The 27,548-nt window shown below is 45.5% G+C and overlaps 1 protein-coding gene across 1 annotated transcript in view; it reads right to left on the reverse strand.

Moving 5' to 3' along the window:
• Window positions 1-27,548, reverse strand: part of pde1ca (phosphodiesterase 1C, calmodulin-dependent a) — a 119,619-nt gene that overhangs the window by 52,140 nt on the left and 39,931 nt on the right. Inside the window, exons 8-11 of the mRNA XM_047344602.1 lie at window positions 25,293-25,433; window positions 14,759-14,859; window positions 14,426-14,554; window positions 13,868-13,969 (exon numbers count right to left, since the gene is read on the reverse strand). Coding sequence (XP_047200558.1) covers window positions 13,868-13,969; window positions 14,426-14,554; window positions 14,759-14,859; window positions 25,293-25,433 — 473 coding nt within the window. The remainder of the gene's footprint in view (window positions 1-13,867; window positions 13,970-14,425; window positions 14,555-14,758; window positions 14,860-25,292; window positions 25,434-27,548) is intronic.

Genomic DNA, 27,548 nt, shown 5'->3' on the forward strand with positions numbered 1-27,548 from the left:
TTATCTCATTATGATTGCAATAATAAGTTTGTCATTAACCCCACCAACCACACTCATATTCAGAATTGCAAAAGCTTGCTTCAAAGACTTTGAGAGAGTTGGCTTCTCATACCTGGACACTGCACGTTTGATCGATTCTCCCTTGTCTGCCTGATCTTTGAAACTTCTTTCGTGCTTTGTCTCAAAGTGGTGCTTAACACTGGACGTTTGGTACACAACATTTTCAAAACATAACGTGCACACAGCACGGCCCTTATGAAAAACAAAGCTGTAGTCTTCTGCCCATGAGGGCTGAAATGCCTGTGCCTTCAGTTTTTTAGCTAGCGGGCATGCCATCACCAATACACCTGAACGGCTGCACCTCACGGAGATTCATGTGGGAAAATGCGAGCAGCGCCGGCTGGGAGGCTTCTTCTTCTTCTTATTTAATGGCGATTGGCATCCAGCCTATGGCGCATTACTGGCACCTAGTGGCTGGGAGGTGTTAACATCAATCAAGCTAAATAATACAGGCTGTGTGATGGCAAAACCTTTGAACATTTCTTTAATAAGTGTGCCAATGATTATGGCGCCGCGTGCCATCATTGGCACGCGTGCCATCATTGGCACGCGTGCCATCATTGGCACGCGTGCCTTAGGTTGCTGACCCCTGGGCTATACAAATAATATTTGATTGATTGATTGACTTTCATATTTGACTTCATACAGACATTGATACAACTACTAGACTACTTCAAGATTATTTTTTTGATGATAAACTTGAATTTACACAGTTCAACTGGGCTATTTTTTCTTGTGGAATAATGACTTGCAGTGCTTAATTTGTTAGTTGTCAGATTTGTTTGTATTTAAGAGAAGATGATTGAATAATATAAGTTTTAACATTTTATTTTTTATAAAAATCATTATTATATTAATCGAGTAATAAAAGATAATCGTTAGATTGATTGAAAAAGTAATCGTTAGATTAATCGATAAAAAAATTGTCAATAGGTGAAGCCCTACTGCTTTGTAAGCTGGGTGGCAGGCAGAGGCCGGACCCTGGACCTGCTGACCCCGCATCACAGACTATAGCTCTTGGGATGTGAAGAGTCACCTCTTTTGAGGAGCTTCTGAGTCAGCCCTACATGTTCTCTGGGGACGATTTTGAAGACTCTGAGGAATCTTTAGATTTATTGTGTATAGCAGCACACTTTGACATCGCTGTACAAAAACAGGGTCTATGAAAAACGTATTGAGTTAAAGGTCCTTGTATTGCCTGTGTGACGTCCCTCTTACTCTACCTACCTGTGTGCCTTGCTCTGTGCTGGTGGGTGGAGCTAAACACACCTACCTGCCCATCTGGGTGGGCCTTACAAGAAAGCATAAAGGACTGCTCTTCTGGGAGTGTCTCTCTCTCTCAGCAGGGCCTGCTGCACCAGCATGAACCTTCTTCCTTTGTCCATAAGCTGTGAAAGTAATGTGAATTTAATGTTCATGTGTATGTTATGTAAATACACATGTTAAACTTGGCCCATTTTGTCCTAATTTTGTTGGGGCAGGGGAGCGGGTGGGGCATGAAAAATATTCTAGCTCCAAAGTGGGGCATGACAGAAAAAGTTTGAGAACCACTGCTTTAACCCGACGTGCTTCTGAAATTTCAGCTTTTGTGACCCCTGACAGTTTTCTAAAATATAGTCATGCCCTTCGGTATTGGTAATGCTCCTGCTACCTTTCAGAGACTAGTAAACAAGGTATTGGGAGATGTTCCCAACTGCAGAGCATACTTAGATGACTGTGGAGGTGAGGGGGCTGGGAGAGCACCCTCACCTGCTATAGAGGATCAATCAGCGCAGGTGAGAGCTGTTAGCTGATTGGTCCTCGTGCTTAAAAGGCAGCGTCTGCACTGCCTCAGGACGAACCCAGAGACTCAGACACTGGAGAGACGGAGACACTGGAGAGACGCCCGGACTGAGCTGCAAAGCCAGTCTGCTTTAAGTTTGTACTTTGAATTTATGTTTATTGCTTAATAAAGGATGTTAAGAAGCAACACTTCCGTCTCTGGCTGTGTGTGGGAGAGCCCCGTGGCAAGGTCGAATGCCACACTGGCGCCCAACGAGGGGCTCCACACAGACACGGACCAGCAGGCGGAGTGGGAACTGGTTCGGAGGATGGGGGACCTGGTGACTGCGTACCGGGAGGAGAGAGCGAGGACCAGACGGGAGCTGGAGGCGCTCCTGAGGCAGGTGAAGACGGAGGCGATGCTGGCGGAGCGTCAGCTGGCCCGGTTGGGACCCGCTCCGGCTCCAGCCTGCCCCACTGCGCCGATGGAGGCGGTGACGTCGACGGATGCTCCGGTCTCCAACCCCCTTCCGGCCCCTGCACCAAGGCTGGCGGTAAAGCCAGCGTCCCCTGTACCCGCACCAAGGTCGGCGGTGAAGCCGACGCCCCCTGTCCCTGCACCCAGGCTGGCGATGAAGCCAGCATCCCCTGTCCCTGCACCCAGGTCGGCGGTGAAGCCGACTCCCCCTGTCCCGGCACCCAGGCTGGCGGTGAAGCCAGCGTCCCCTGTCCCTGCACCCAGGCTGGCGGTGAAGCCAGCGTCCCCTGTCCCTGCACCTAGGCTGGCGGTGAAGCCAGCGTCCCCTGTTCCGGCACCCAGACTGGCGGTGAAGCCAGCGTCCCCGGGCCCCGGGCCCCGGACCCAGGCTGGCGGTGAAGCCAGCGTCCCCTGTCCCTGCACCCAGGCTGGCGGTGAAGCCAGCGTCCCCTGTCCCTGCACCTAGGCTGGCGGTGAAGCCAGCGTCCCCTGTTCCGGCACCCAGACTGGCGGTGAAGCCAGCGTCCCGGCCCCGGACCCAGACTGGCAGTGAAGCCAACGTCCCCTGTCCCCGCACCCAGGCTGGCGGTGAAGCCAGCGTCCCCTGTTCCCGCACCTAGGCTGGCGGTGAAGCCAGCGTCCCCTGTCCCCGCACCTAGGCTGGCGGTGAAGCCAGCGTCCCCTGTTCCCGCACCTAGGCTGGCGGTGAAGCCAGCGTCCCCTGTCCCCGCACCTAGGCTGGCGGTGAAGCCAGCGTCCCCTGTCCCCGCACCCAGGCTGGCGGTACAGCCAGTGTCCCCTGCAGCCCCTGGTCCCCTGTCGGCGGAGAGGCCGACACCGGCAGGCCCGGTACCTTTTGCCGGGGCGCCCGGGCGGCGTCACCCACCTGGCCGGCCTCCGGAGAGACGCTGCGTACGTCGTCGCCTACCTGCTCGACCTCCGGAGAGCCTCGGTGGACGGGCTTCCTCTCCTGGTCCGTGGGTGGGGAGTAGGTCAGGCCGGGATAAATCCCTGGCCTGAAATTTGCGATGGAGGTATGTGGAGGTGAGGGGGCTGGGAGAGCACGCTCACCTGCGATAGAGGATCAATCAGCGCAGGTGAGAGCTGTTAGCTGATTGGTCCTCGTGCTTAAAAGGCAGCGTCTGCACTGCCTCAGGACGAACCCAGAGACTCAGACACTGGAGAGACGGAGACACTGGAGAGACGCCCGGACTGAGCTGCAAAGCCAGTCTGCTTTAAGTTTGTACTTTGAATTTATGTTTATTGCTTAATAAAGGATGTTAAGAAGCAACACTTCCGTCTCTGGCTGTGTGTGGGAGAGCCCCGTGGCAAGGTCCAATGCCACAATGACATTGTTGTGTATTCTAATGACTGGACTAGTCACCTGACTACGCTGAGGGAACTTTTCAAACGTCTATCATCTGCATCTCTAAACCTTGCCAAATGTGAGTTTGCTCTATCTTGGTCAGCATGCTTGTCGAGGAAAGGTGAGACCTGCAGACACCAAGGTAACAGCCATCGCTGCTTTTTGCATACCAACCACCAGAACCGAGCTGCGTTGTTTCCTAGGGATGGCTGGGTATAATAGATGGTTTGCAAAAACTCCTCCTCTGTTGCTGCCCCACTGACTCCTTTGACCAGTTCCGCAAAGCCCTTTGTTAGGTCTTGTAAGTGCCAGCAGTCTTTATAGAGTCTCAAGGGTATACTGCCCTCTTTAAAAGCTGTTTTTCAAAACAAGATATGGACTATGTGTAAAGAACAACTTGGTTGTATATCAGCAAGACGTAAGGACACAACGTGATTTAGGTATACATGTCTAACTCTAAAGTGTCCAATAGGATGCAAACACTTACATGTAACATAGAGAGTGACAGCAATTCTAGCCTTTCGGGGTTGTGCTGTTGGAAGAGGTTGTAATGATCACCTGCTTTCAGTAATGTACACCGAATGTTACAATAATCATGTTTGTTTTATTGATTTTTTACATTTGAAGAATGTACAGAAATGAATTATCAGAGAACCGATACCATATGAAAAGATGTGTAACATGGACTATTGTTTTCTATTTGGTGAGGGAGGAAGTGACGGGGTGGTTTTCGAGACGGGAGCTTGAAGCGCTGAGACGGGGAAGATGTCAGTCTTTTGTTCGAGGGATACCGCGGGTTTCAAAACATGGGACTACAACCAAGGAATCTTGCATTCGTCTGCGGATTATATTAAATTGGAATACTTCCACAGGATTACCAAATCATGGATCCCTAATGCCGAACGGACTGTGGTGAAAATATTGTGCTTTTTTGTGACCTGTTTTGTGTTGTATGAAATATATTGCCGCCCGGCCTTGGTGTTAAAGTGCCGACCGGGTTGGGTTTGATTTAATTAGTTTGGGCCTTTAATATACAGTGTTTATCTATGAAACTGTGTTTTTCCGTTAATTGATCATTTTACCTTAGTTACTGTGAAGCAAACGCAGATATTTTCTCAATACTTTATGATTTTCTAATCATTTTGTGTTACCAGGTATCAGACATTGACTCATCAGGAGTCAGATCCACCCGCACCTATAAAGTTAGCGTATGTACTTTCCATTAGAGCTTTTTTAAATAAGGTGAATTATTACAAGGTGATGCAAGTTGAGGGAGATAAATTTGGATGCTGTGTGAGACATCTTCAGACCTGAGGGTAACAATTGCTCATGTTACACCTTCTGGTCTGCTTGATGCATCAAGTCTACATTAAACTCTTCTTCGTAAGACATCAGCTGCTGCCTGAGTTCTCCTTTCACCAGCTTTCAGAAAACTTCTATCACAAATTGGCATCATGTACAGGATCTCAACACAGTAAAGATATGGAAAGTTGCAAGTTTAGTTACTCTTTGAGTTTGCCTTCTAATAATAATTCCTTTTTCATTCATAGGCGCCTTTCACAGTACTCAAGGTCACCTTAAAAGGCAGAGATAAAAACACAGTGAATAAAACATGTAGGTTGGACGAATAGAAAACAAACTGAATATGCCAGTTTAAAAAGTTGGGTTTTGAGACGAGATTTGAAAATGGAGAGAGAGTCAATGTTACGAATGTCTGGTGAAAGAAAATTTTCATTGGGGTGTGCAGGATGGAACCTGTGATAATTTTGGGGTGGCATAAAAATCATTATTACATGAACATAAAAAGTGTTTGAATAGAAAATATGGGGCTATATAAAGGCAAAGCTTACACTGTAAAAAAATTAGAAATGTAGTGCAAGATAGAGACTATCTTCCAAATAACAGATTGTTATTTTATTTTTATGCTCATAGTTGTTTTCAAACTTTGTGTGTATAGTTGCGTGTATTGATTGTTGCTGACAGTTTAATTTATATTGTATCTAGGCCCTGCTACTGAGGAGTTGCCCTAAAAATCTGCTTTGTGATGATAATAAAGGCAATGATCTATCTTTAATAAAAGTGTCCCAAACTACCGACTATTAGGGCTGCATGATATAAGGAAAACATGCGATATGCCATAACATTGTTTAATAGCGCGATGACGATATGACATGCAATAAATAAACATAAACAGTTCCTGGCTACGGTCACAGAAACCATGGACAGCTCCACAGTCAGGAGAAGTCGCACAGCCCGGCTGCAGCGCCACCTAGTCTAGGGCAGACACCAGGGAGCCATGCACAGCTCCACTACATGTTTGGACCATGAAAAGTTATTTGCTTACAGTTTTTAGAGGCTCTGTGAGTAATTTACTTGAGAGAGAGAGAGTCAGAGGAAAAGACAGAGCAAGCGGCTGATGAATGCGTTGCTCTGAAGAAGGATTTGACTCATTAAAAGTATTGATCATTTTGTGATGATCAGAGAGAGAGAGAGAGCGTGCAGCGGAGTCTGTGTGTGTGTGTCATAAATAAGCTACACAATTCTTTTATATAATCAACTGCTCATAGTGATGAATTTAACTCGGGCCAAACGTGATCACTAAAAGTTTCCGGAGTAGAATTTAGTCTGGAGGAGGCGGAGGGAGATCTAATAATAAAAACCTGTCAATGATCTGAAAGTCTTTAATTTACTATGTAGGGCAACAAGGCTCCATCTGATTGGCCAAATATATTGAGAGCAGCAGAGCGTGAATGTGTGGCGCATGGAACACCATTTATCGCAGTTTTTGTCATCTTTTGCTATCTGTCTATCGCACATGTTGATATCACGATGACGATAGATTTTTGATATATCATGCAGCCCAACTGACTGTTACTACCGTTCTAGGAGCAGATGTTCAGCTCAGCCTATGGTGATCACTCACAGGATGTGCATGCAGTTTAAGTGTCCGGCAGTGTGCTTGTGCCAGTGCAAGAAGGTTCCGCACGGGGGAAACCACTGACGGCTGTGACGTGTTGCCTGTGGTGGCCAATAGATCAGCCAGATCCGCCACTGAGGAGCAGAGCGGCTGAAGTCTATAGATCCCATAGTTGTCTAGCGGGCAGGTGGTACAGTGAGGCGAATGGAAGATGAAGACCTGAGAGTTATGGAGGCTGTGTTGATGTGAAGGAGTTCGTAAAGGTATAGAGGAGCGAGATTATGGATGGCCTCAAAGGTGAGGAGCAGAATCTTAAAAACAATATGTTTTTTGACTGGGAGCCAATGAAGCTGCTGAAGGACAGGAGTGATGTGACTAATGGAGGGGGTTCTGGAGATGATGCGAGTGGCAGAGTTATGGACTAGTTGAAGTTTATGAAGGAATTTGTGAGGGAGACTAAACAGTCATTTATACCATGTTTTTAGCCTAAATGTCCTTTGATAGCCTCCTCCAAGGTGCTTTCACGGACCCTCGGGCACACCAAAATTACCATATCGGTAGTTAGCAAAGTTAAAGGATATGGAGTTCTTGACAGTGTAGAGGTTGGCAATATTCACACTTTGCAACATTAATGAAGACATTTGTTAAAGAAAAACATTTATTATGAAGATGTGTATGTGAGTATGCGTGTGTGTGTGTGTGTGTGTGTATGTGTGAGTGAGTGTGCTTTCAAAATGCCGGCTGGCCACTATGAAGACAAAAGAGCCCCTGGAGTGTTTACACCATGTGGTTGAGGTCACATGTATGTATTAAGTTTGGGGAGATGTGTGTGTGTGTGTGTTGGTGCCAGTATAGAGAAAGCAGTTAGTTGCATGCAAAGAAAGACTGTGAAGAGCATAACATAACTAACATTAACTTTCAAATAACTTATTACCAAATATCACAACAACACAAATCAAACTTATAAACATCACATGAATAGAATTGAACAGTCTTTGCTCAGCCTAGCATAATTATTAAGCCCAGTTGTGTTACCCGTCCATGAAAAGGGGAAAAAGGTTGATGTGCTGTTTGAAGTCCAGTGAAGTGGTCTTGCTGGTTTGTGGCTCCTGTTGTTGTGGTTCTGCTGTGTGATGCAGCTCTTGTGCTGAAGTTCTTAGTCAGGCTCTGGCATCGCTGCCTTTTGTAAGGTTTTAGCAGTCTGCTCCAGGCAGGCCTGCTTGAAGGTTGGTAGAGTTTGTGTAGGGAGGAAGTTGCCCTGGCTGGGTGAGCTCGAGAGCTACACCTCTCCTCCAGGAGAAGTTAGTAGAAAAAGAAGAAGAGAGGCTTATATTGGCCTGTGACCTCATGGGTCATGGGGCCCATGTATATATATCTATCTATATATATATATATATAGATAGATATATATACACACACCTAAAAAAGTAGTGCAAATATGGTATGGCAAATATGGTAAGGTACAGAGTTTAGAGGAATTATGGCAGATTGGAGGACGTTTAAAAGTCTTTTGGCCTGGGGGATGAAACTGTCTCTGAGCCTGGTGATGCGGGCCCGGATGCTGCCGTACCGTCAGCCAGATGGCAGCAGGCAGAACAGTTTCTGGTTGTGGTGACAGGGGTCTTTAATGATCCGGTTGGCCTTCTTCCTAAACTTCTGGGTGTAGATGTCCTCCATGGATGGCAGCTCCTTCCTGGTGATGTGCTGAGCAGACTTCACCACCCTCTGTAAAGCCTTACGGTTCAGGGCGGTGCAGCTGCCATACCAGGTGGTAATGCAGTCAGTCAGGATACTCCCTATAGTGCACCTGTAGAAGTTGCAGAGAATCCTGGCATCCATGTTGAGCCTCCGCAGCCTGCGAAGGAAGAAGAACCGCTGTCTAGCCGTATTCCTGATGGATTAGGCCTATGACGGTCATGTCATCAGCAAATTTGATGGTGTTGGAGCTGTGGGTGGACACGCAGTCATGCATGAACAGGGAGTACAGGAGAGGACTGAGCACGCAGCCCGGGGGGGCACAGGTGAACAGTCAGGCTGGAGGATGTGGTGCTGTCTATCCACAAAGCCTGGGGTCTGCCCATCAGGAAGTTCAGGATCCAATCACAGAAGGCGATGTTTGGTGACGAGCTTCAGGGGCACGATGGTATTGAACGCTGAACTGGACAGCATTCTTACATACGTGTCCCTCTGGTCCAGGTGGGAGAGGGCAGTGTGTAGGGTGAGGGAGATGGCATCTGCAGTCAACCTATTTGGCCTGTAGGCAAACTGAAGTGGGTCCAGTGAGTCAGGGAGGGAGGAGGTGATGAAGGTTTTAACTAACCGCTCAAAACACTCAAAGTAGCACGTGAGTGCTACTGGGCGGTAGTCGTTCAGGCAGGGGTTTTCGTTTTCATCGGAACAGAAACAATGATGGTCTCCTTGAAGCATGCAGGGACTACAGACTGGAGCACTGACAGGTTGAAAATGTCTGTGAACACATCTGCCAACTGATCTGCACACACCTTGAGAGCTCAGCCAGGGATGCCATCAGGCCCAGGTGCCTTTCGTGTGTTAATCCACTTAAGTGATCTCCACACATCTGCCCTGGATATTACAGGGGGGCAGCGGTCCTCCTGGGCCTCTTGTATCTCCACAGCGGCAGTGGTCCTCCTGGGCCTCTTGTATCTCCACAGCGGGGGAGTTGCTCTCAAAGCGAGCATAAAAGGTGTTCAGGTCATCTGGGAGAGATGCAGACACCACCTCAGCACTGCTGGTCTTTCTTTTGCAGTCTGTGATAGTTTTTAGTCCAGCCCACATGTTCCTCGTGTTTGAGCGCTGGTAGTGAGACTCCACTTTGTCCCTGTACTGTCTCTTGGCACTGCTAATAGCACTCCGGAGCTTCCTGTACTCCTCCAGATCACCGGAGTTGTAGGCGTTGGTCAGTGCTTGAAGTTTGGCATTGATGTCACCATTAATCCAGGGCTTCTGGTTTGGGAATGTTCGTACAGTAATCCTCGATACGACATCATCGATGCATTTGCGGATGTAACAGATGACCGCGTCTGTGTATGTGTTGATGTTGTTGTCCTGGAACACACACCACTCCGTACAGCTGAAGCAGTCCCGACAAATTTCCCCCATTTGCATGTAGTGTGTGTGGGACCAATAAAGGAATCTTATTCTAATCTTATTCTGAATCTTATGTGCATCCCGGAAATTAGTGTAAACATGGTCGAATGTGTTCTCACCACACGTAGGACAGCTGATGTGTTGATGGTATCTTGGCGTTGTTAAAACCCACGGCCACAATAAACGCAGCCTCCGGCCGTGAGGTCTCTGTTCTGTCGATGACCGCATGCAGCTCGTCCAGGGCCTGATTTGTGTCGGCATGTGGCGGAATATAAACTGCTGTTATAACAACCGATGTAAACTCCCTTGGGATATAACAAGGTTTGCATTTGATCATGAGGTGCTCCAGGTCCAGAGAACAGCCCGAAGAAATAATCTCCACATCTGAGTGCCACAGATTGTTCACCATGCAGCAGACACTTCCTCCCTTGCTCTTCCCAGAATTTATTGTCCAGTCCCGGCGTTGAATGGAGACCCCCTCAGGAACAATGGTGGAGTCCGAGATCGAGGGGTCGAGCCAAGTCTCTGTGAAAACCATAACGTTAAAAAACTTAATGTCGCGTTTGAAAAACCATCCTGCTCCGAAGTTCGTCCAGCTTATTATCCAGAGACTGAACATTAGCCAGAAGAATACTTGGTAGTGGAGGCCGGCTCTCACGTTTCCTCAGCTGGACTAGGACGCCGGCTAGCAACCCTTGTTTCCTTCGTCGCCTCCGTGCTCCAGGTACAACAGGTAAACATCGCCATGGGTATTCCCCTTTGTTTGCTGGTAGCGGTAAAAGAGGGTTTTCCATCGTCAACCTGATTTGCAGAAGTTGTTCTCTATCATATTGTATGATAGGGCTGGCTTGGTCATTGTGCACAATGCAGAATAAAGCAGAATAAATAACAAAAAAACAGAAAAAAGGCAGAGCTGTGGGGGAGCTTGATACACGGCAGCCGTCCTCGGCGCCACCCTCCTTTCTGTGTGTTATGTGTTAAAGGGGCACCAGAAGTTCTCTGCACCCATCCAAATGGGTCCTAGCACCAAGCAATTTATTATTCAATATTCATCTTAGATATGTTCTGATTGCCAAAATTGTGCTGAGCAGGTGTTAAGTCTGCGTAGGTTACTCTAGACTTTCTCTGGAGTTTTTCCTGCCAGCGCCCAAGTAAAAACTCAGAAGAATGTCAGAGCCTATTTAAGAATACAGCAGGATATTGTTCACAGAATTCAACGCGATCAAGTGGGTGTGTTGATGAAGTTTCTAACATAGGGGTGGATATCACAGGTCCAAGGAATAACAGAGAAACCCCCTCCCCCCCCAATTTGAATGCAAATATAGTTAAATAATTTACATAGTATGATAAGATGGATTGAAATCACTTAATTCTCTTTGTTGTTGTGTTTATTATGTTCATATATGTATACTTTAGTATATATATCTATATTCAGATTTTAAATGTATATTGTTGTTAAATGTTTAGCTTAAACTGTTCTGCTTAGTTGTCCTTGCTTTTTTTGTTTATTTGTCTATTTCTGTGTATGTACATAAAGAGCAACGGAAAAAACGGAGCCAAATTCGTACGCATACATGGCCAATGAAGCTGATTCTGATTAAAACTGCAACAAAAAGCTTTTTCAGTTTTGAAAGGTTGAACTCCCCTCTCAAACATCTTACACGCACAGAAACACACGCTAGCGCAGACTGATGCAATCTCAGTGGTTGCTGATTTCCAGTAGGTAACTTCTACATTAAACAAGAATGCTTCTTGTTGGCTGTTTTACTTAGAATTTTCAACCCATTTTCAAGCCGTATGTGAATATGTTGTATATACACTACTCAAAAAAATTCTGCGGGTTGTCTTGCTTTTGCCTCTCCATTGCGCCTGTAGTCCCTTCCATTTGCACCAAAGCAGGTGAAACTGATTCACAATCACTGGTGTTATACTGTGATGATCAAGTGTTTCCCTAAACTCATTTTTGTATAAAACATATATATATACCCCCAACATAAGATAAAATATTTCCTCTGCTATCACACACCACTTGCAAAAACAAACAAAAAATGTCTCAGTTTTCATCTGCCATAAATGTAAAAAATGTCAACTCTGAAAGACAATGAGACACAAGATCTTTTTGTGGTAAACCGATGTGCTATAAACAAAAAAATTTGATTGTGTGATTCAAACCTCATTTTCCAACCCCAAAAAACTCTTCTCCATCTTTTCCAACCTCCTTGATCCCCCCAGTCCCCCTCCTCCTTCCACCAAGCCACTTTGTCAACTACTTTACAAAAAGTAAAGTGACATACGCTCATTTTCTAATCCACCTTCTGTAACTACATTTCCATCAACTTCATCTTCATCCCCTTCACTTTCCTCTTTCACCCCCCCTTTCTACCAATCAAGTTCTTACTTTGGTAACCTCCGCCCGCCCGACCACCTGCCCCCTTGACCCCATCCCATCTCACATTCTCCAGTCTATTGCTCCTGATCTTCTTCCTTTTCTCACCCATCTTATCAACACTTCTCTGTCAACTGGCTGTTTCCCTAACCCCAAGAAGGAGGCAAGAGTAAACCCTCTCCTGAAGAAACCCACCCTCAACCCGTCTGAAGTAAACAACTACAGACCTGTCTCTCTTCTTCCCTTTCTTTCCAAAACTCTTGAGCGAGTTATCTTTAATCAACTCTCCTCCTATCTCTACCATAACAACCTTCTTGACCCTCACCAGTCTGGTCTCAAGGCAGGCCACTCAACTGAGACTGCCCTCCTTGCTGTCTCTGAGCAACTTCACATTGCTAGAGCAGCCTCTCTCTCCTCTGTCCTTATCCTTCTAGACCTTTCTGCTGCATTTGACACAGTTAACCACCAGATCCTTATTTCCTCCCTTCAGGACCTGGGTGTCTCAGGCTCTGCTCTCATCCTACCTCAACGACCACACTTACTGGGTAACTTGGAGAGGAACTGTGTCTGAACCTTGTCCTCTCACTACTGGGGTCCCTCAAGGTTCTGTCCTGGGTCCCCTCCTCTTCTCTCTGTACACCAACTCTCTCGGCTCTGTCATTCACTCACATGGCTTTTCCTACCATAGCTATGCTGATGACACCCAACTAATCCTTTGTTTTCCCCAATCTGAAACACAGGTAGCAGCACGAATCTCTGCCTGTCTGACTGACATCTCTCAGTGGATGTCCGCACACCACCTGCAAATTAACCTTGACAAGACTGAACTACTTTTCCTTCCAGGGAAAGGCTCTCCCACCCACGACCTGACTATTACCTTTGACAACTCCGTGTTAGACCCCACCCAGACTGCTAGGAAACTGGGTGTGACACTCGACAGTCAACTCTCCCTTACTGCCAACAATACTGCAACAACATGTTCCTGTAGATACATGCTGCACGACATCAGGAGAATACGTCCCCTTCTCACTCAGAAGGCGGCACAGGTTCTGGTCCTGGCTCGGGTCATCTCACGCCTAGACTATTGTAACTCCCTCCTGGCTGGTCTACCTGCTAGTGCCATCCGACCTCTGCAGCTCATCCAGAATGCAGCAGCTTGACTGGTCTTTAACCTACCTAAATTCACTCACACTACTCCGCTCCTCCGCTCCCTTCACTGGTTACCAGTGGCTGCCCGCATCCATTTCAAAACATTAGTACTTGCGTACCGTGCTGTGAACGGATCGGATCCAGTCTACATCCAGGACATGGTCAAACCTTACACCCCAGCCCGTTCACTGCACTCTGCCAATCGGCTTGTTGCTCCCTCACTGCTAGCTAAACAATCACCAAAATCACGACTGTTTGCTGAACAGAAAGTCTATACATCTTCCGCTGCAAACTAAAAACACATCTCTTCCGACTATACATTGAATACAAAATTCAAAAATAATAAAAAAAAACTAAAAATTTAGTAGCACTCATTCATGGTTGAATGCACTTATTGTAAGTCGTTTTGGATAAAAGCGTCAGCTAAATGAAATGTAATGTAATTCTGCAACAGAATTTATAAGTAATGTTCTACCCCCTACATGCCCAACACCCAGGCGCCACTCCATACCTGAATGCTCCCAGACAATCTCCTGCTATGTTGTGCATATGTGAATGGCATAGTCCAGACAATCGGGCGGGGAGATTACTGTATCTGAACAGCTGTCTGAAGACAATGCTGACTCACAATCCACTACTTACGCTTCAGGCTGCTGTAGGAGGGTTTTCATGGCTTTGATCTGCTGGAAGTGGCAAGACATGTCAGTGGCCAACACCATCTCCACTACCAAACTCCGCAGTTCCCTGAAAGAGTAAATGAAGATGAGATATCTGAACAACTAGTAGATGAACTGCCATGAACCTTCATGTTCATGCTGAATGAATTGAAATACCTTTTCAGCTAGCATTATCAGTTAAAAATGTACGAAGTACTTTCGGCTATGAGAGAATATCTGTTAAAATGATGTACTGGCCTCAACTGTACCTTTCGTTTCGTGCTTTTTGGCACATGCAACACACTTAACTTAAATAATTAACATAAAATACATTGGTTATTAAACATCAGCATAATAAAATAGTCACTGTTACCATGCTGATATCACTTAGGCCAAGACACTGCTGTGCAGCTGACTGACAATGATTGTTTAATTCATTATTCGGGTTTGGTGTGGCAGACTGAAAGAATGACCAAAGTGAGTCTTTAGTTTTGTTGTTTTATAGCAAGCAAAGTAGATACAAATGGAGACTGTCTGTTCTCACCTCCAGTCATCTTTGTTAAGATTAGAGAGGATGTTCTTTTCATCATCATCCTGTAGGAGACGATAGGCTGCACTGACATGATGGTTCTCTAGAACAGCTCGGTCATTGTACAACATGGCTGTGTCTGACCTGAAAATTCCACAGTAACATTCATCGTGAAACACATTTAAAACAGTATAATCTTGTGATCAAAAATGATTGGTGATGGTATCAAACACACCTCAGTTTAAGCAAATGTGTTTTCGCTGATGGGTGTGGAAAATGTCTAAATAATAAAAAATTTAGCAGCTGCAGCAGTTAAAAATGTTACAAAGTATACCATGTCGAACTTACCTTGTCTGAATATGGAAGTTATTGGTGGTCCCTGTGTGCTCATAGTCATGGATGGCAGCGGCAAAGATTATGGCAAAGATCTCCAACTCAGTTAGCCAATGCTGAGAGAGAGACAGAGAGTTAAGGTTGCCATGGTTACAAAACCTGGTTCACAGCAGAACTGATGCACTCTTGACATTTGTTTTGTAAGATTTTTGCAAACAGTAAAATCCGTGCAATCATTGTAAAAATGGCAGAGTTAATGTCCAGCCAGCCTCACTGGAAATTTAAAATGTAATTGTTAACATACGATTAAGATAGATCAATGTGGCTAATAACAACGTCTTACAAATTAAGCTTGATTGAGCTCATCAACATTCACACAGGCATGTTCTTAATCTTACTAACTGATAAACAAACAGTTCTTTAAGAAAAAGTAATTGCTCTTCAATATCCATCAGCTCCAACTCCAACACCATCTGCCATCTACACTCGTCATTGTTCTGAAGTAAACAGAGACGCCAGAGAATTTGTAAAAAAGCAGACTAGAAACCTGAGGACACTCACCACCAGCGTTTCAGCGGTGTAATTGCAGCTTGTCTCACACACACCTATGCACTACTATGAATACTTGGCCCCATGCGTCGGCTACGTGCGCACCTATGGTGTAGCTTTGACGCAGAAGCATTAATCAGGAGATGGGAGAGCAGGGGTAGGGTGCCAGGCAACATTGAGAAGGGGCAGAGGCAAGGGGAGGTTATGCTCTGAACTGTCATGTCATGCTCAGTAAACAATGGTGTTGAATAACAAGTGAGTAAATCACCAAAAGGTGCATAAACACAATTTTGTATTTAAAAAGGTACTTACACAGTGTTTACAGCACAGAATGCAACATTGCGCAAAGACAGCTGTGGACAGATGCATTCACACCATTGCATATTTTAGCATGTGGCAAGTAAAGCAGTAGCTTACAATGACGTTCCAGTGAAGAGAGGAAATCAGCGCCATCAACCAAGCTGGAACAGTCAAAATCTGTACCGATAGATGAATGTTGATGATGATGATGATACTTTTATTGTCAGAACGCATCTGTAATTTGTTTAGCGTCATATAGCAGCTCCATTTACATCGAAGGTAATTACATGTAGGTTTTGAAAAAGAAAATTATATTATCAAATAGGTAGATTTGTATTATTCGTTGGGAAAATAGTGTACAGATATTTCTTTCTGAAATGTTTATTATCCACCAAACACAGGACCATACGTATGTTATAGCTGATATAGGTAATAACAACAAAAGGTAAAGGGATTTAAGTATTTGGGGGACATTTAAATCTAATAATGAACCTGTAGAAGAATATATTTTACTAAATATCTGATCTTGTTATTTTCGGGAATGCACCCAGATCTATTTTCTTTATTCCTCTATATGACACTGTATAATTTTACGTTAATTATCAGGTACCTGTGTAAAACAGGCCCTCAGCTTCAGCACCATTGACCAACGCAATGGAACATGTGACTCCACGCCAGTCAGACAGACTGAAGGGGAAACTAGATACAATAAACATGCACATGTTTGGTGCCCCCTCCCGATGTTGGAAGCATCCAGGACTGACGGGCCTGGCTCATTCCTTAGGCCATGGTCTGAGCAAGACATTTTGGAAGCTGTGGCTCATAAATCCAGCCCAGTAGACAACCTGGCTCTGTTCTAGAGGCAGCTGGAACAGTTTGTCAAAGAATACTGTCCAACAATGACTGAACTGAGACGACAAATGAGAAAAATAATCAAACATGACTTCCACAAGATGATGCAAGAATGCTCCTCCTGACACAACATGACTGGAATCATCTGGACAATGCGACATTCAGAAATGCAATAACTAAGCTGATCACTGCCTGCAAGAATGCTTTTCCCATCAGAATAAATCTGTCAAACATTACTATTTTGTCACAAGAACAAACAGAGTCCTGCACTGCTTTCTCGGCATGTCTCACTACTGCATTTAACCTCCACAGTTGCCTGACAAGGGGAGAAATGGGAACATCCCCACTGGAGGCCTATAAAGGGCATTCAAGGAACATTTCTTGGGACAAATGAAACAAGAAATTGCGGCAGGAATCAAGAATGCATGCATCACCTGCAAGACAGCATCCCTGGAGACTATTCTAGAGAATGCTAGACATGCAGAAGACCAGCTGTACCATTGAGAGCAAAGCAAGAAAAACATGACACAGAAAAAGCTTGACAACGCCCAGTTTACCATATATCAGCCTATGACAGGGATGGCAAGTGGAAACCAAGGGAGAGGACACGGCAGAGGCAGAGGGAAAGGTGTGGGGGCAGAGTTCTGAGTGGACAGTGCAGACCATACGACCCTGATGTCTGTCATCTGTGTTGCCAACATGGACATTGGCATCAAGACTGTCCTTAAACTCAAAAGCAGAAGGGTAAGCCATCTTTTCAACCATCAGATTGAAATTGGGAGGCGGGGGAACTGATGCCACTAACCTGCACAACACACACACAACACAATGCTGGGTAAGTCATAGCCTCACAAAAACTATGACAAAATAATGCATGCTATTCACATTGAAGCTAAGACTAAAACTGAAAATCTCTCATTTACCATATATGACAAGGGTGAAGTAGGCTATAAGAAATTGCCAGAATTTATGTGTCATGACTGAGTTATTTTTTCCTGAGTTCTAATTTACCGTTTTATTTACTTATTATGCTCCTTGTGTGTCTCTTGCTGTACTTCCTGCCTTTGTGATCATCTGCACCTGTTCTTAATGTGTTTAACCTGTGTTCAATTATCCCTGCCTCCCTCATGCAAGTCTCTGTGCTTCCATTTGTCTTTGTCAGTTCGTGTTGTTCGGCTGGTTTCTTGTTTCACTTCAGTCGTGTATTACAGCCATTTCTTGTTTCCTAATGTTTATCAGTGATCATATTCTTTTGTACTTCGTTTAATGGACCATGTTTTGCTTTTGTACCTTTTTGTTTTCCTTTGTATTAAAATTGGCTGGTATTAAAGGACACTGTCACCTGGCTCCTCCGTTTGTGTCCTCCTGCTTACCTCATTCTGACATAATGACAGTAGCAGGACATCAGCTCACATTTTTGGTGCAACATTGTCTACCCTAAAATAACTGGCTTTGTCACTCAAAGAGTGGTAGAATATGTACTGTGGGTGCTAGAGGTTTTCCAATAATGGAGCCCTACACCTCGCCACTATCATGCACACTTGATTATTTAACTATAAAACACTCATTCCTACTGTCCAATCACTTTCCAGTCAATCTTCTGGGCAGTGACCAAATGTGCATTTTTGGCATAGTTCTGACATCACACCCAGATGGTTTAAAAGTTTCCAAAAGAAAAACTATTCACTTTCCAAATAATATCCCAGAGTGGAGGTTAGGATCCACTGATGTGAGGTAATCGGTCCGCATGCTCTAAATAAATAAATACTGACTTGACACTGGTGCGTGATGCTGCGTGATGGATGCACGTGAATGGAAGGATGAGGAGGAAGCGAGCTATCAGAAAATCCACCCAACTTCACCCAGCATGCTGAAATACGGAAGCATATTGCATTCACTTGAAAAAAAAAAAAGTTCTGTTTTTCTGAGATAATTATCTCGGAAATTCCGAGATAAGTTTTCATTAAAATCTTTTTTTAAAAACAGGTTTTTTTTTTAACATGCTTTTATTTTGAAAGGGAAGTTCCTGTATAGACGCGGACTTACTGTTATGAATCTGTAACTTCACAAAGGAAAAGTTTTACGTTTTAGCGCCCCTCCGAAGAGGCACAAGCTCTTACGGTGTTGTTTAGGGAAGTTTCAAATAAACCTGAAAACATCATTTGAAAGTCTCAACCATCTTTCGGGGATATGCTACAGATAGATAAAGGATAGTTTTCATTTTTGTCCATAATTCAAATATTTCGTTTGTTAGTGTAAGCTATTTTATTTAGTGGCTTTATTATGGAAGGTTGATGTGTAGTTCCTGTTATAAGCAGGGTGTTGGTTGGGACTCTTGTTTTGAAAGGGGTTCTAACGGAAGAGGGTTCTGTCGATAGAGAAGTTTTGAAGTGTGAAGGAAAGTAAACGGGTGTGATGTCCCGATTCAATAACCATCTCTCGTGTCCTTTTTCGGCTGAGGCCTGACAGTATAAGAGAACAAAACACTCGGCTACATTAGTCTTTTGTAGTTCACTGTTATTTATACAGAAGGAGAGTCTGACAGTTTGAAGCGACACTATACGTCATGGCGCTAATACAAGAAATCGTGCCAAACAAAAGACTGTCTAAGAGTGCAACAGTTACATGTAGCCCGCTGAACAAGGGCTCTATGCGAAACGTCCATGCAAAATGTAACTTCATCAAAATACTAGATTACAATTATCTCAGAAAAACAGAGCCCCCTTATTTTTATTTTTTTTTTTATGAAAATCTATCTCGGAATTTCCGAAATAATTATCTCAGAAAAACAGAGTTGTTTTTTAAAATTTTTTTTTTTATGAGAATTAATCTCGGAATTTCCGAGATAATTATATCGAAAATCGATTTTTTTTTTTTTCAAGTGAATGCAATATGCTTCCGTACCAAAGTGTCCTTGGGAAATATATTGAACCCCAGATTTCCCGTTCTCATCAAGAAAGTGTTACGTCCAGTCCTGCTTACTAACTCCTCACTCTCTGCCTTGTGTGTGCTCCACCTTGTTGATTGTCTGCTCCTCCCCGATTGTTTGCACCTGTTCCTCATCACCTAGTGTATTTAGTCTGTGTGTTCCTGTGTCGCGTTGCCAGTTCGTCTTTGTTTCCCCGTGTCTCAAGCGTCCCAGCGATTTCTATGATAATTAAGTTTCTAGTGATTCCGACCCCGGCCTGTGTAATCGACTCCGCTTTTGCTTCTTCCCTGTCGGTACCTCTGCCTGTTCAACAATTGTCTACCCGTGTACCGAACCTGGACTGGATCTTCACCGAACCCTGCTACTGCCTGACACTCATTGGAATTGTGTGTTTGTTATTGGACTGCCTCACCTGTGTACCGAACCTGGACTGGATCTCCTTCGACTTCTGCTGCTGCCCGACACTTATTGGAATATTGTGTTTGTTACGGGACTGCCACTCCGTGTACCGAAACCATTCAGTAAAAGTTATTCTTTATCATCTCTGTCTCCGAGTTGAGCATTTGAGTCCAACACATCTCAGTACATTACAGTACGAACTGGCCATAAAGATGGATTCAGCCGACTCCGATTCCGTGCGCGCTGCCCTGCAGGCACAAGGCAGACGACTTCATCAGACGGAGGAACAATTTAACGCGGTCCGCCTCGAGATGCAAGGGATGTTGGAACGCCAGGAGAATGTTCACGGTCAGGTTAGTTTTCTGACTAATCGGTTCCAACAGCTCATGGATCGTCTTGACACCTTCACTGCTCCGAGTGCTGTTCTAGAGCCAGCTCCAGCTTCAGCCACAGCTTCAGCCACAGCTCCAGCTCCAGCTTCACTTCCCACTATTGCTCCGTCTGCTATCCCACCACGTCGCTCCCGTCCCGAGAGATTTTCTGGGGATTCTGGAGACTGTAGGGCCTTTCTGGTCCAGTGTGGTCTCCACTTTGAATTAAATGCACCATCTTTCCAGACAGAACGCTCCAAAGTGGCTTACGTAATATCATATCTCTCTGGCAGGGCAGAGAAATGGGCGACTGCCGAGTGGGCAAGAAACTCGCACGTCTGTTCCTCGGTTCAGCTGTTTACGAATACACTGAGCAAGATCTTCAACACCACTAACCCAGGTCAAGAGGCAGCGAGAGCACTGATGGGATTTCGCCAGGGCAATCGGCGTGTCTCTGATTATGCCATTGGATTTCGCACATTGGCGACCGATAGTGGCTGGAATGAGGAATCCTTGTTTGACGCGTTCCTGTATGGGTTAGCGGAGCCCATAAAGGATCAGTTAATCAATCGTGAATTGCCAGATGATGTTGACTCTCTCATAGCACTGGTCGTCAAGATTGATAAACGTCTCCAGGATCGTGGGAAATCCAGGCCTGACTATTCTGCACCTTTCCAGAGGGGACAGTCGACTACCACTCAACAGTCCTGGCGAGCTCCGGCTCGGTTCACACCCACGGCCGTCGCACCAGCGCCCTCTGCGGGTACGGAGGAGCCAATGCAGCTGGGTCGAACCAAGCTCAGTCCAGAGGAGCATCAACGTCGAGTCTGTGAGGGAAGATGCATCTATTGTGGGCAGTTGGGCCACTACCTCTCAGGCTGTCCAGTGAAGGACCAGGCAACTGCAAGATATACACTGGTGAGCCACACTACTGTTTCTTCTGTTCGACCTCTTATGCAAGCAGTGCTTATCACACCATCTCAGACTGTCATTTATCCTTTCTTAGTTGACTCCGGGGCTGACGAGAGCTTTATGGACTGGAGGTTAGCTAAGAAATTAAATTTAAAATTAATTCCTCTTCCCAAGCCATTAGAGGCTCACGCTCTAGATGGACACTTACTGTGTAAAATATCTCCAAAGAACATACTGAATCTCTGAGCTTTCACCTTTTCAACTCTCCATCACACCCTCTCATTCTGGGTTTTCCATGGCTCTCCAAACATAACCCCCACATGAACTGGGTCACAGGGGAAGTAACAGGTTGGGACAGGAAATGTTCTGTCACCTGCATTCGCGCCGTTTCTATCTCCAAAGTATCCCACTCCTCTGATGTTTCATCTCTCAGTTGTCTTGAACTTCCTGTTTCTCGTTCTGCTGTCACCTCGCCTCGCACAGCTTCTTTGGACTCCGATTTCCCAGACCTCTCCAGAGTGCCTCCATGGTACCTAGACCTCAAGGAAGTCTTCAACAAGACTCGGGCTACCTCTCTACCGCCTCATCGACCTTATGACTGTGCCATTGACCTCCTACCAGGTAGTTCACCCCTAGGGGCGCCTCTATTCTTTGTCTTCCCGGGGTAAAGACTATGACCGAATATATTGACTCTTCCTGGCGGCGGGACTTATTCGGCCGTCCTCCTCTCCTGCCGGAGCTGGGTTCTTCTTTGTTGCCAAGAAAGATAAGACGCTCCGCCCCTGTATTGATTATCGGGGATTGAATGAGATAACCATCAAGAATCGGTATCCTCTTCCCCTCATCTCCTCTGCGTTTGAGCTACTAAAGAACACTAAGGTCTTCACCAAGCTGGACCTGAGGAACGCCTATCACTTGGTGAGGATAAGAGAAGGGGATGAATGGAAGACGGCCTTTAATACCCCCAGTGGTCACTATGAGTACCTCGTGATGCCATTCGGTTTATCTAATGCGCCAGCGGTATTTCAGGCGTTGGTTAACGACGTACTCCGCGACATGTTGAATAAATATGTCTTTGTTTATTTGGATGATATCCTCATCTTCTCCCCAGATAAGGACACTCATGTCCAGCATGTTCACCAGGTTCTCCAGCGTCTTCTCACCCACCAACTCTTTGTGAAGGCAGAGAAGTGTGAATTTCATGTGTCCTCCGTCGCTTTCCTAGGGTTCATCGTCTCTCAAGACAACATCCAGATGGATCCGGCAAAGGTTAGCGCTGTGACTGAGTGGTCTACTCCTACTTCTCGCAAACATCTCCAACGCTTTCTGGGTTTTGCTAATTTTTACAGACGTTTCATTAGAAACGTCAGCACTATTGCTTCCCCATTGCATAACCTGACCTCCTCCAACATGAAGTTTCAGTGGTCACTACCGGCTGAGAGAGCTTTTCAAAGATTGAAGGAGACATTTACTACTGCCCCGGTCCTCACACACCCTAGTCTTCAGTTTATGGTTGAGGTTGATGCCTCTGACGTAGGAGTTGGGGCGATCCTCTCTCAAAGATCACAAGTGGACAAGAAACTTCATCCCTGCGCCTTTCTCTCTCGGAAACTCTCTCCCGCTGAACAAAATTACGATGTGGGGAGTAGGGAGTTGCTGGCTATTAAAGTGGCCCTGGAGGAATGGCGTCATTGGTTGGAGGGAGCATTTCTCCTTGTCATATCGCCCTGGTTCCAAGAATGCTAAAGCAGATGCACTGTCTCGTCTGTTTGACCCTGGTTCTGCCCCGAGGTTCCCCTCTAATATCTTGCCTCCATCCTGTGTGGTAGGGGCCGTTACCTGGGGAATTGAACAAAAGGTCAGACAGGCAAATATTAATAGTCAAGTGCCGGAGGGCTGTCCCCCGAACCGGTTGTTTGTGTCTGTTCCACTTCGTTCCCAGGTCATCCATTGGGCTCATACCTCCCGGGTTTCTTGTCACCCTGGGATACGGCGGACTCTCTTTGTGGTCAGACAATGCTTCTGGTGGCCATCCATGGAGGGAGAGGTCAGGGAATACGTGACTGCCTGTGCCGTGTGTGCTCAGAACAAGAGCTTGCGACGCCCACCCTCTGGGCTTCTGCAGCCACTTTCTGTGCCCCATCGCCCCTGGTCTGACATCTCTCTGGACTTTGTTACCGGGTTGCCTCCCTCGAAAGGTAACACCACTATTTTAACAGTTGTTGATCGATTCTCTAAGATGGTTCATTTCATTCCCATGCCCAAGCTGCCTTCTGCCAAAGGAACTGCGCAGGCTGTCCTGTTGCATGTTTTTTGCATCCATGGGTTCCCGAAGGATGTGGTGTCAGACCGGGGTCCACAGTTTGTTTCCCAGTTCTGGAAGGCGTTCTGTTCCCTCCTCGGCGCCACAGTCAGTCTCTCCTCCGGATACCATCCCCAGTCCAACGGCCAGGCGGAGCGGATGAACCAGGAACTGGAGACCGGACTGCGATGCCTTGTCTCCCAAAACCCGGCTACCTGGAGTAATCATCTCATCTGGGTAGAGTATGCACACAATACTTTACCCAGTTCATCTACCGGCCTTTCTCCATTTCAGTGTGCCTATGGCTACCAACCACCATTGTTCCCCGACCTAGAGAAGGAAGTCAACGTCCCCTCTGCCCAGAGGTTCATCCATCAGTGCCGTCGGGTCTGGAGTGGGGTCCGTGAAGTCCTCCTAAGAAGCTCAGTCCGTGCAAGAAAGATGGCGGACCAACGACGGACTCCTGCACCCACGTACCAACCTGGCAATAGAGTTTGGCTGTCCACCCGTGACATTCCCCTACGTGTGGAGTCCCGCAAGTTGGCCCCCCGGTTTATTGGTCCGTTCCCCATCTCCAGGATCATCAACCCCGCTGCAGTGCGACTCAAGCTTCCCAGGTCAATGAGGGTGCATCCCACCTTCCATGTGTCCCGGATCAAGCCTGCATTGGAGAGCCCATTGGTCCCTCCCACCAAGCTCCCTCCTCCTCCGAGGATCGTCGATGGAGGTCCGGTGTACACGGTCAAACGCCTCTTGGCAGTTCGCCACCGCGGTCGCCAATACTTGGTAGACTGGGAGGGGTACGGTCCTGAGGAGAGGGCGTGGGTGCCAACGAAGAACATTGTTGACCCGGCCCTCATTCAAGACTTTAACCGCCTTCATCCTGACCAGCCTGGGACGTCCGGTGCCATCCCTGGGGGACTGTTACGTCCAGTCCTGCTTACTAACTCCTCACTCCCTGCCTTGTGTGTGCTCCACCTTGTTGATTGTCTGCTCCTCCCCGATTGTTTGCACCTGTTCCTCATCACCTAGTGTATTTAGTCTGTGTGTTCCTGTGTCGCGTTGCCAGTTCATCTTTGTTTCCCCGTGTCTCAAGCGTCCCAGCGATTTCTATGATAATTAAGTTTCTAGTGATTCCGACCCCGGCCTGTGTAATCGACTCCGCTTTTGCTTCTTCCCTGTCGGTACCTCTGCCTGTTCAACAATTGTCTACCCGTGTACCGAACCTGGACTGGATCTTCACCGAACCCTGCTACTGCCTGACACTCATTGGAATTGTGTGTTTGTTATTGGACTGCCTCACCTGTGTACCGAACCTGGACTGGATCTCCTTCGACTTCTGCCCGACACTTATTGGAATATTGTGTTTGTTAACGGGACTGCCACTCCGTGTACCGAAACCATTCAGTAAAAGTTATTCTTTATCATCTCTGTCTCCGAGTCGAGCATTTGAGTCCAACACATCTCAGTACATTACAGAAAGTGCTGCACATAGATGCACTGGATGAATGTGTGCGTGAGTTGGTGAATGTAAAACTGTACTGTAAAGCTTTGTCAAGCGCTGTATAAATAAATGAACATTCTAGAGGGAGTTCAGCTCGCTGATAGGGGCCACCTAGAGCGTATTTGATCCGTAATCCCTGTAATCTCTGTTTCGAGGCTGAACCTCCAGTGATTCCTGATATGGAACTGATCACCTGCCTGCCTTTCCCTGTGTCTGCTGAGAGCTGCATTAATGATCAATTCCAACTGATTATATCTAACTGTATCATGTTGCATCTGGGTCCTACCTATACAAGTTATATTTGACCGTAAACTCAATATTGAAGCACCTATGGTGACATAAGAGAGAATTGCTTGAAAGAAATAAGCAAATTTCTATCCATTGTGATACATTGCATGGTTGTGTCTGCATTAACCCAACACCAGACTTACCACCATGCCAGTCTTGAGGATCAGGAAATGGATAGTCTGTGTGACATCAGCAGCGTGCATCAGGTTGTGGTAGGGGTTCTTGTGCTTTCTGTAGCCCCCCTCCAACGAGTCCACAAATGATATGAGGGCAGAAACAGGGACCTGACATAAAGGCAACACAACAAAGAAGCACAGTGACAAATATGAACTTGGCACCCCTAACATTTCCAGACACACAATGGAGAGTTAAAATCTTATCAGAATTGATGCAGCAAAACTAGACAGACCTTTGTTTATTACATGAAATCTTCTCCTGCATCAAAGGTGTCTATAATGGCCAATATGCAACTACTCCACTAAAAGTTGCCATTACTTAAGGATATTTGTAAATGTTGCCATTATTCCTTCTTGGGACAAGAAATGCTGTAATACTTTTTTTACACATATGTAGAGCCCCCAGCACCTGCCGGAGTTACCCTTTAATAATACTTTGAGGTTTTTCAGTATTTAGAGACCATTATAGCAGAGAAACATCACTTGTGAAAGTTACAAATGACTATTGATTTGGTCAAGGATCTGAGATCTATTTTTTTTTTTTTTATCTCAGTGCTGCATTTGACCCCATTTGACCATCATATTCTATTGCAGAGGCTGAATCATTAAAGCCTTTCCACTACCAGAGAGCATATCTGTGGAATATAAACACTAACCCTAATTTAATGATAGCATAAAAGATAAAAACTGTCGGTGTAAGCATATCCTGTGATTACAGCTTCCTTTATATTTAAAAAAAGAAAAAATCCAAATAATGGATTATAGACTGTCAACTTGTAAGAGAATAAGTCTGAACAGGTAGTAGATCTAAGGTGTGGCCAGAGAGAATATGAATGTGTACACTAAAACAAGCATCAAGAAAACTAGAAAGGAAGTTGCGCTCCAACAACTGAGTTGAAAATCACCTATCCTGGAAAGATAGTCTTAGGGTAAATAAGAGGGCCTCCACAAAGCAAGAGCTGCCCATTACTCCACATTAACAGAAGAAAATTAAAACAACCCCAGGTTTCTCTTCAGCACTGTAGCCTGGCTGACAAAGAGTCACAGCTCCATTTACTCCAGTACTCCTCCATCCCTGAATAGCAATGTCTTTATGAATTTCTTTCACGATAAAATTCAAAGTATTAGAAATAAAATCTACTATCTCCTCCCCTCAGTTCTTAATACATCATCAAGCACAGAAATCTCAGGAACAGCTGAGAATCCTACTAATTATTTAGACAGCTTCTCTCTAATCACCCTTGATCAGCTGGCCTCAATAATCTCATCGTCTAAACCCGCAACTTGTATCTTAGATCCCATTCCTACAAAGTTGCTTACAGATATTCTGCCCTATTAATAGTACTTTACTTAATACAATCAGTCTATCATTATCATCAGGATATGTACCATTGTCCTTTAAGCTACCTGTAATCAAACCCCTTCTCAAAAAACCCACTCTAGACCCAGAGGTTTAAGCCAACTACAGACCAATATCCAACCTCCCCTTCCAGTCTAAAATCCTGGAGAAGGTTGTAGCCAATCAGCTGTGTGAGTTTCTCCAGGAAAGTAATCTATATGAAGACTTTCAGTCAGGGTTAAGAGCTCATCATAGCACAGAGACAGCCTTGGCAAAAGTCCCAAATGACCTTCTATTAGCTTCAGATCAGGGGTTGTGTCTGTTCTCGTCCTGTTAGATCTTAGTGCAGCCTTTGACACTATTGATCATCCCATTTTATTACAGAGACTACAACAGTTTATTGGAATTAAAGGAACGGTCCTAACCTAGTTTGAATCCAATTTATCAGATCAATTCCAATTTGTGCAAATTAACGATGAGACATCTGTGCGCACCAAAGTTAACCATGATGTCCCTCTGGGTTCTGTGCTCGGCCCAATTTTATTCACCTTATATATGCTTCCACTAGGAAACATTATCAGGAAACACTCAATTTACATAGCTATGCGGATGACACCCAGTTATACCTATCAATAAAACCAGAACAGTGTAATCAATTAACTAAACTTCAAGCATATTTCAAGGACATAAAAATCTGGATGACCTGCAATTTTCTCCAATTAAACTCAAATAAAACAGAGATTCTAATACTCGGCCCTAAACACCTTAGAAAAGCATTATCTAATGCAATAGCTATTCTAGATGACATTGCCCTCGCTACCAGTGAAACAGTCAGGAATTTTGACAAGGCTTACTTGTTGTCCCTGTTACAGCTGTAGTGTTCC

The sequence above is a fragment of the Hippoglossus stenolepis genome, chromosome 19, assembly GCF_022539355.2.
Source record: "Hippoglossus stenolepis isolate QCI-W04-F060 chromosome 19, HSTE1.2, whole genome shotgun sequence".
Lineage (NCBI taxonomy): Eukaryota > Metazoa > Chordata > Actinopteri > Pleuronectiformes > Pleuronectidae > Hippoglossus > Hippoglossus stenolepis.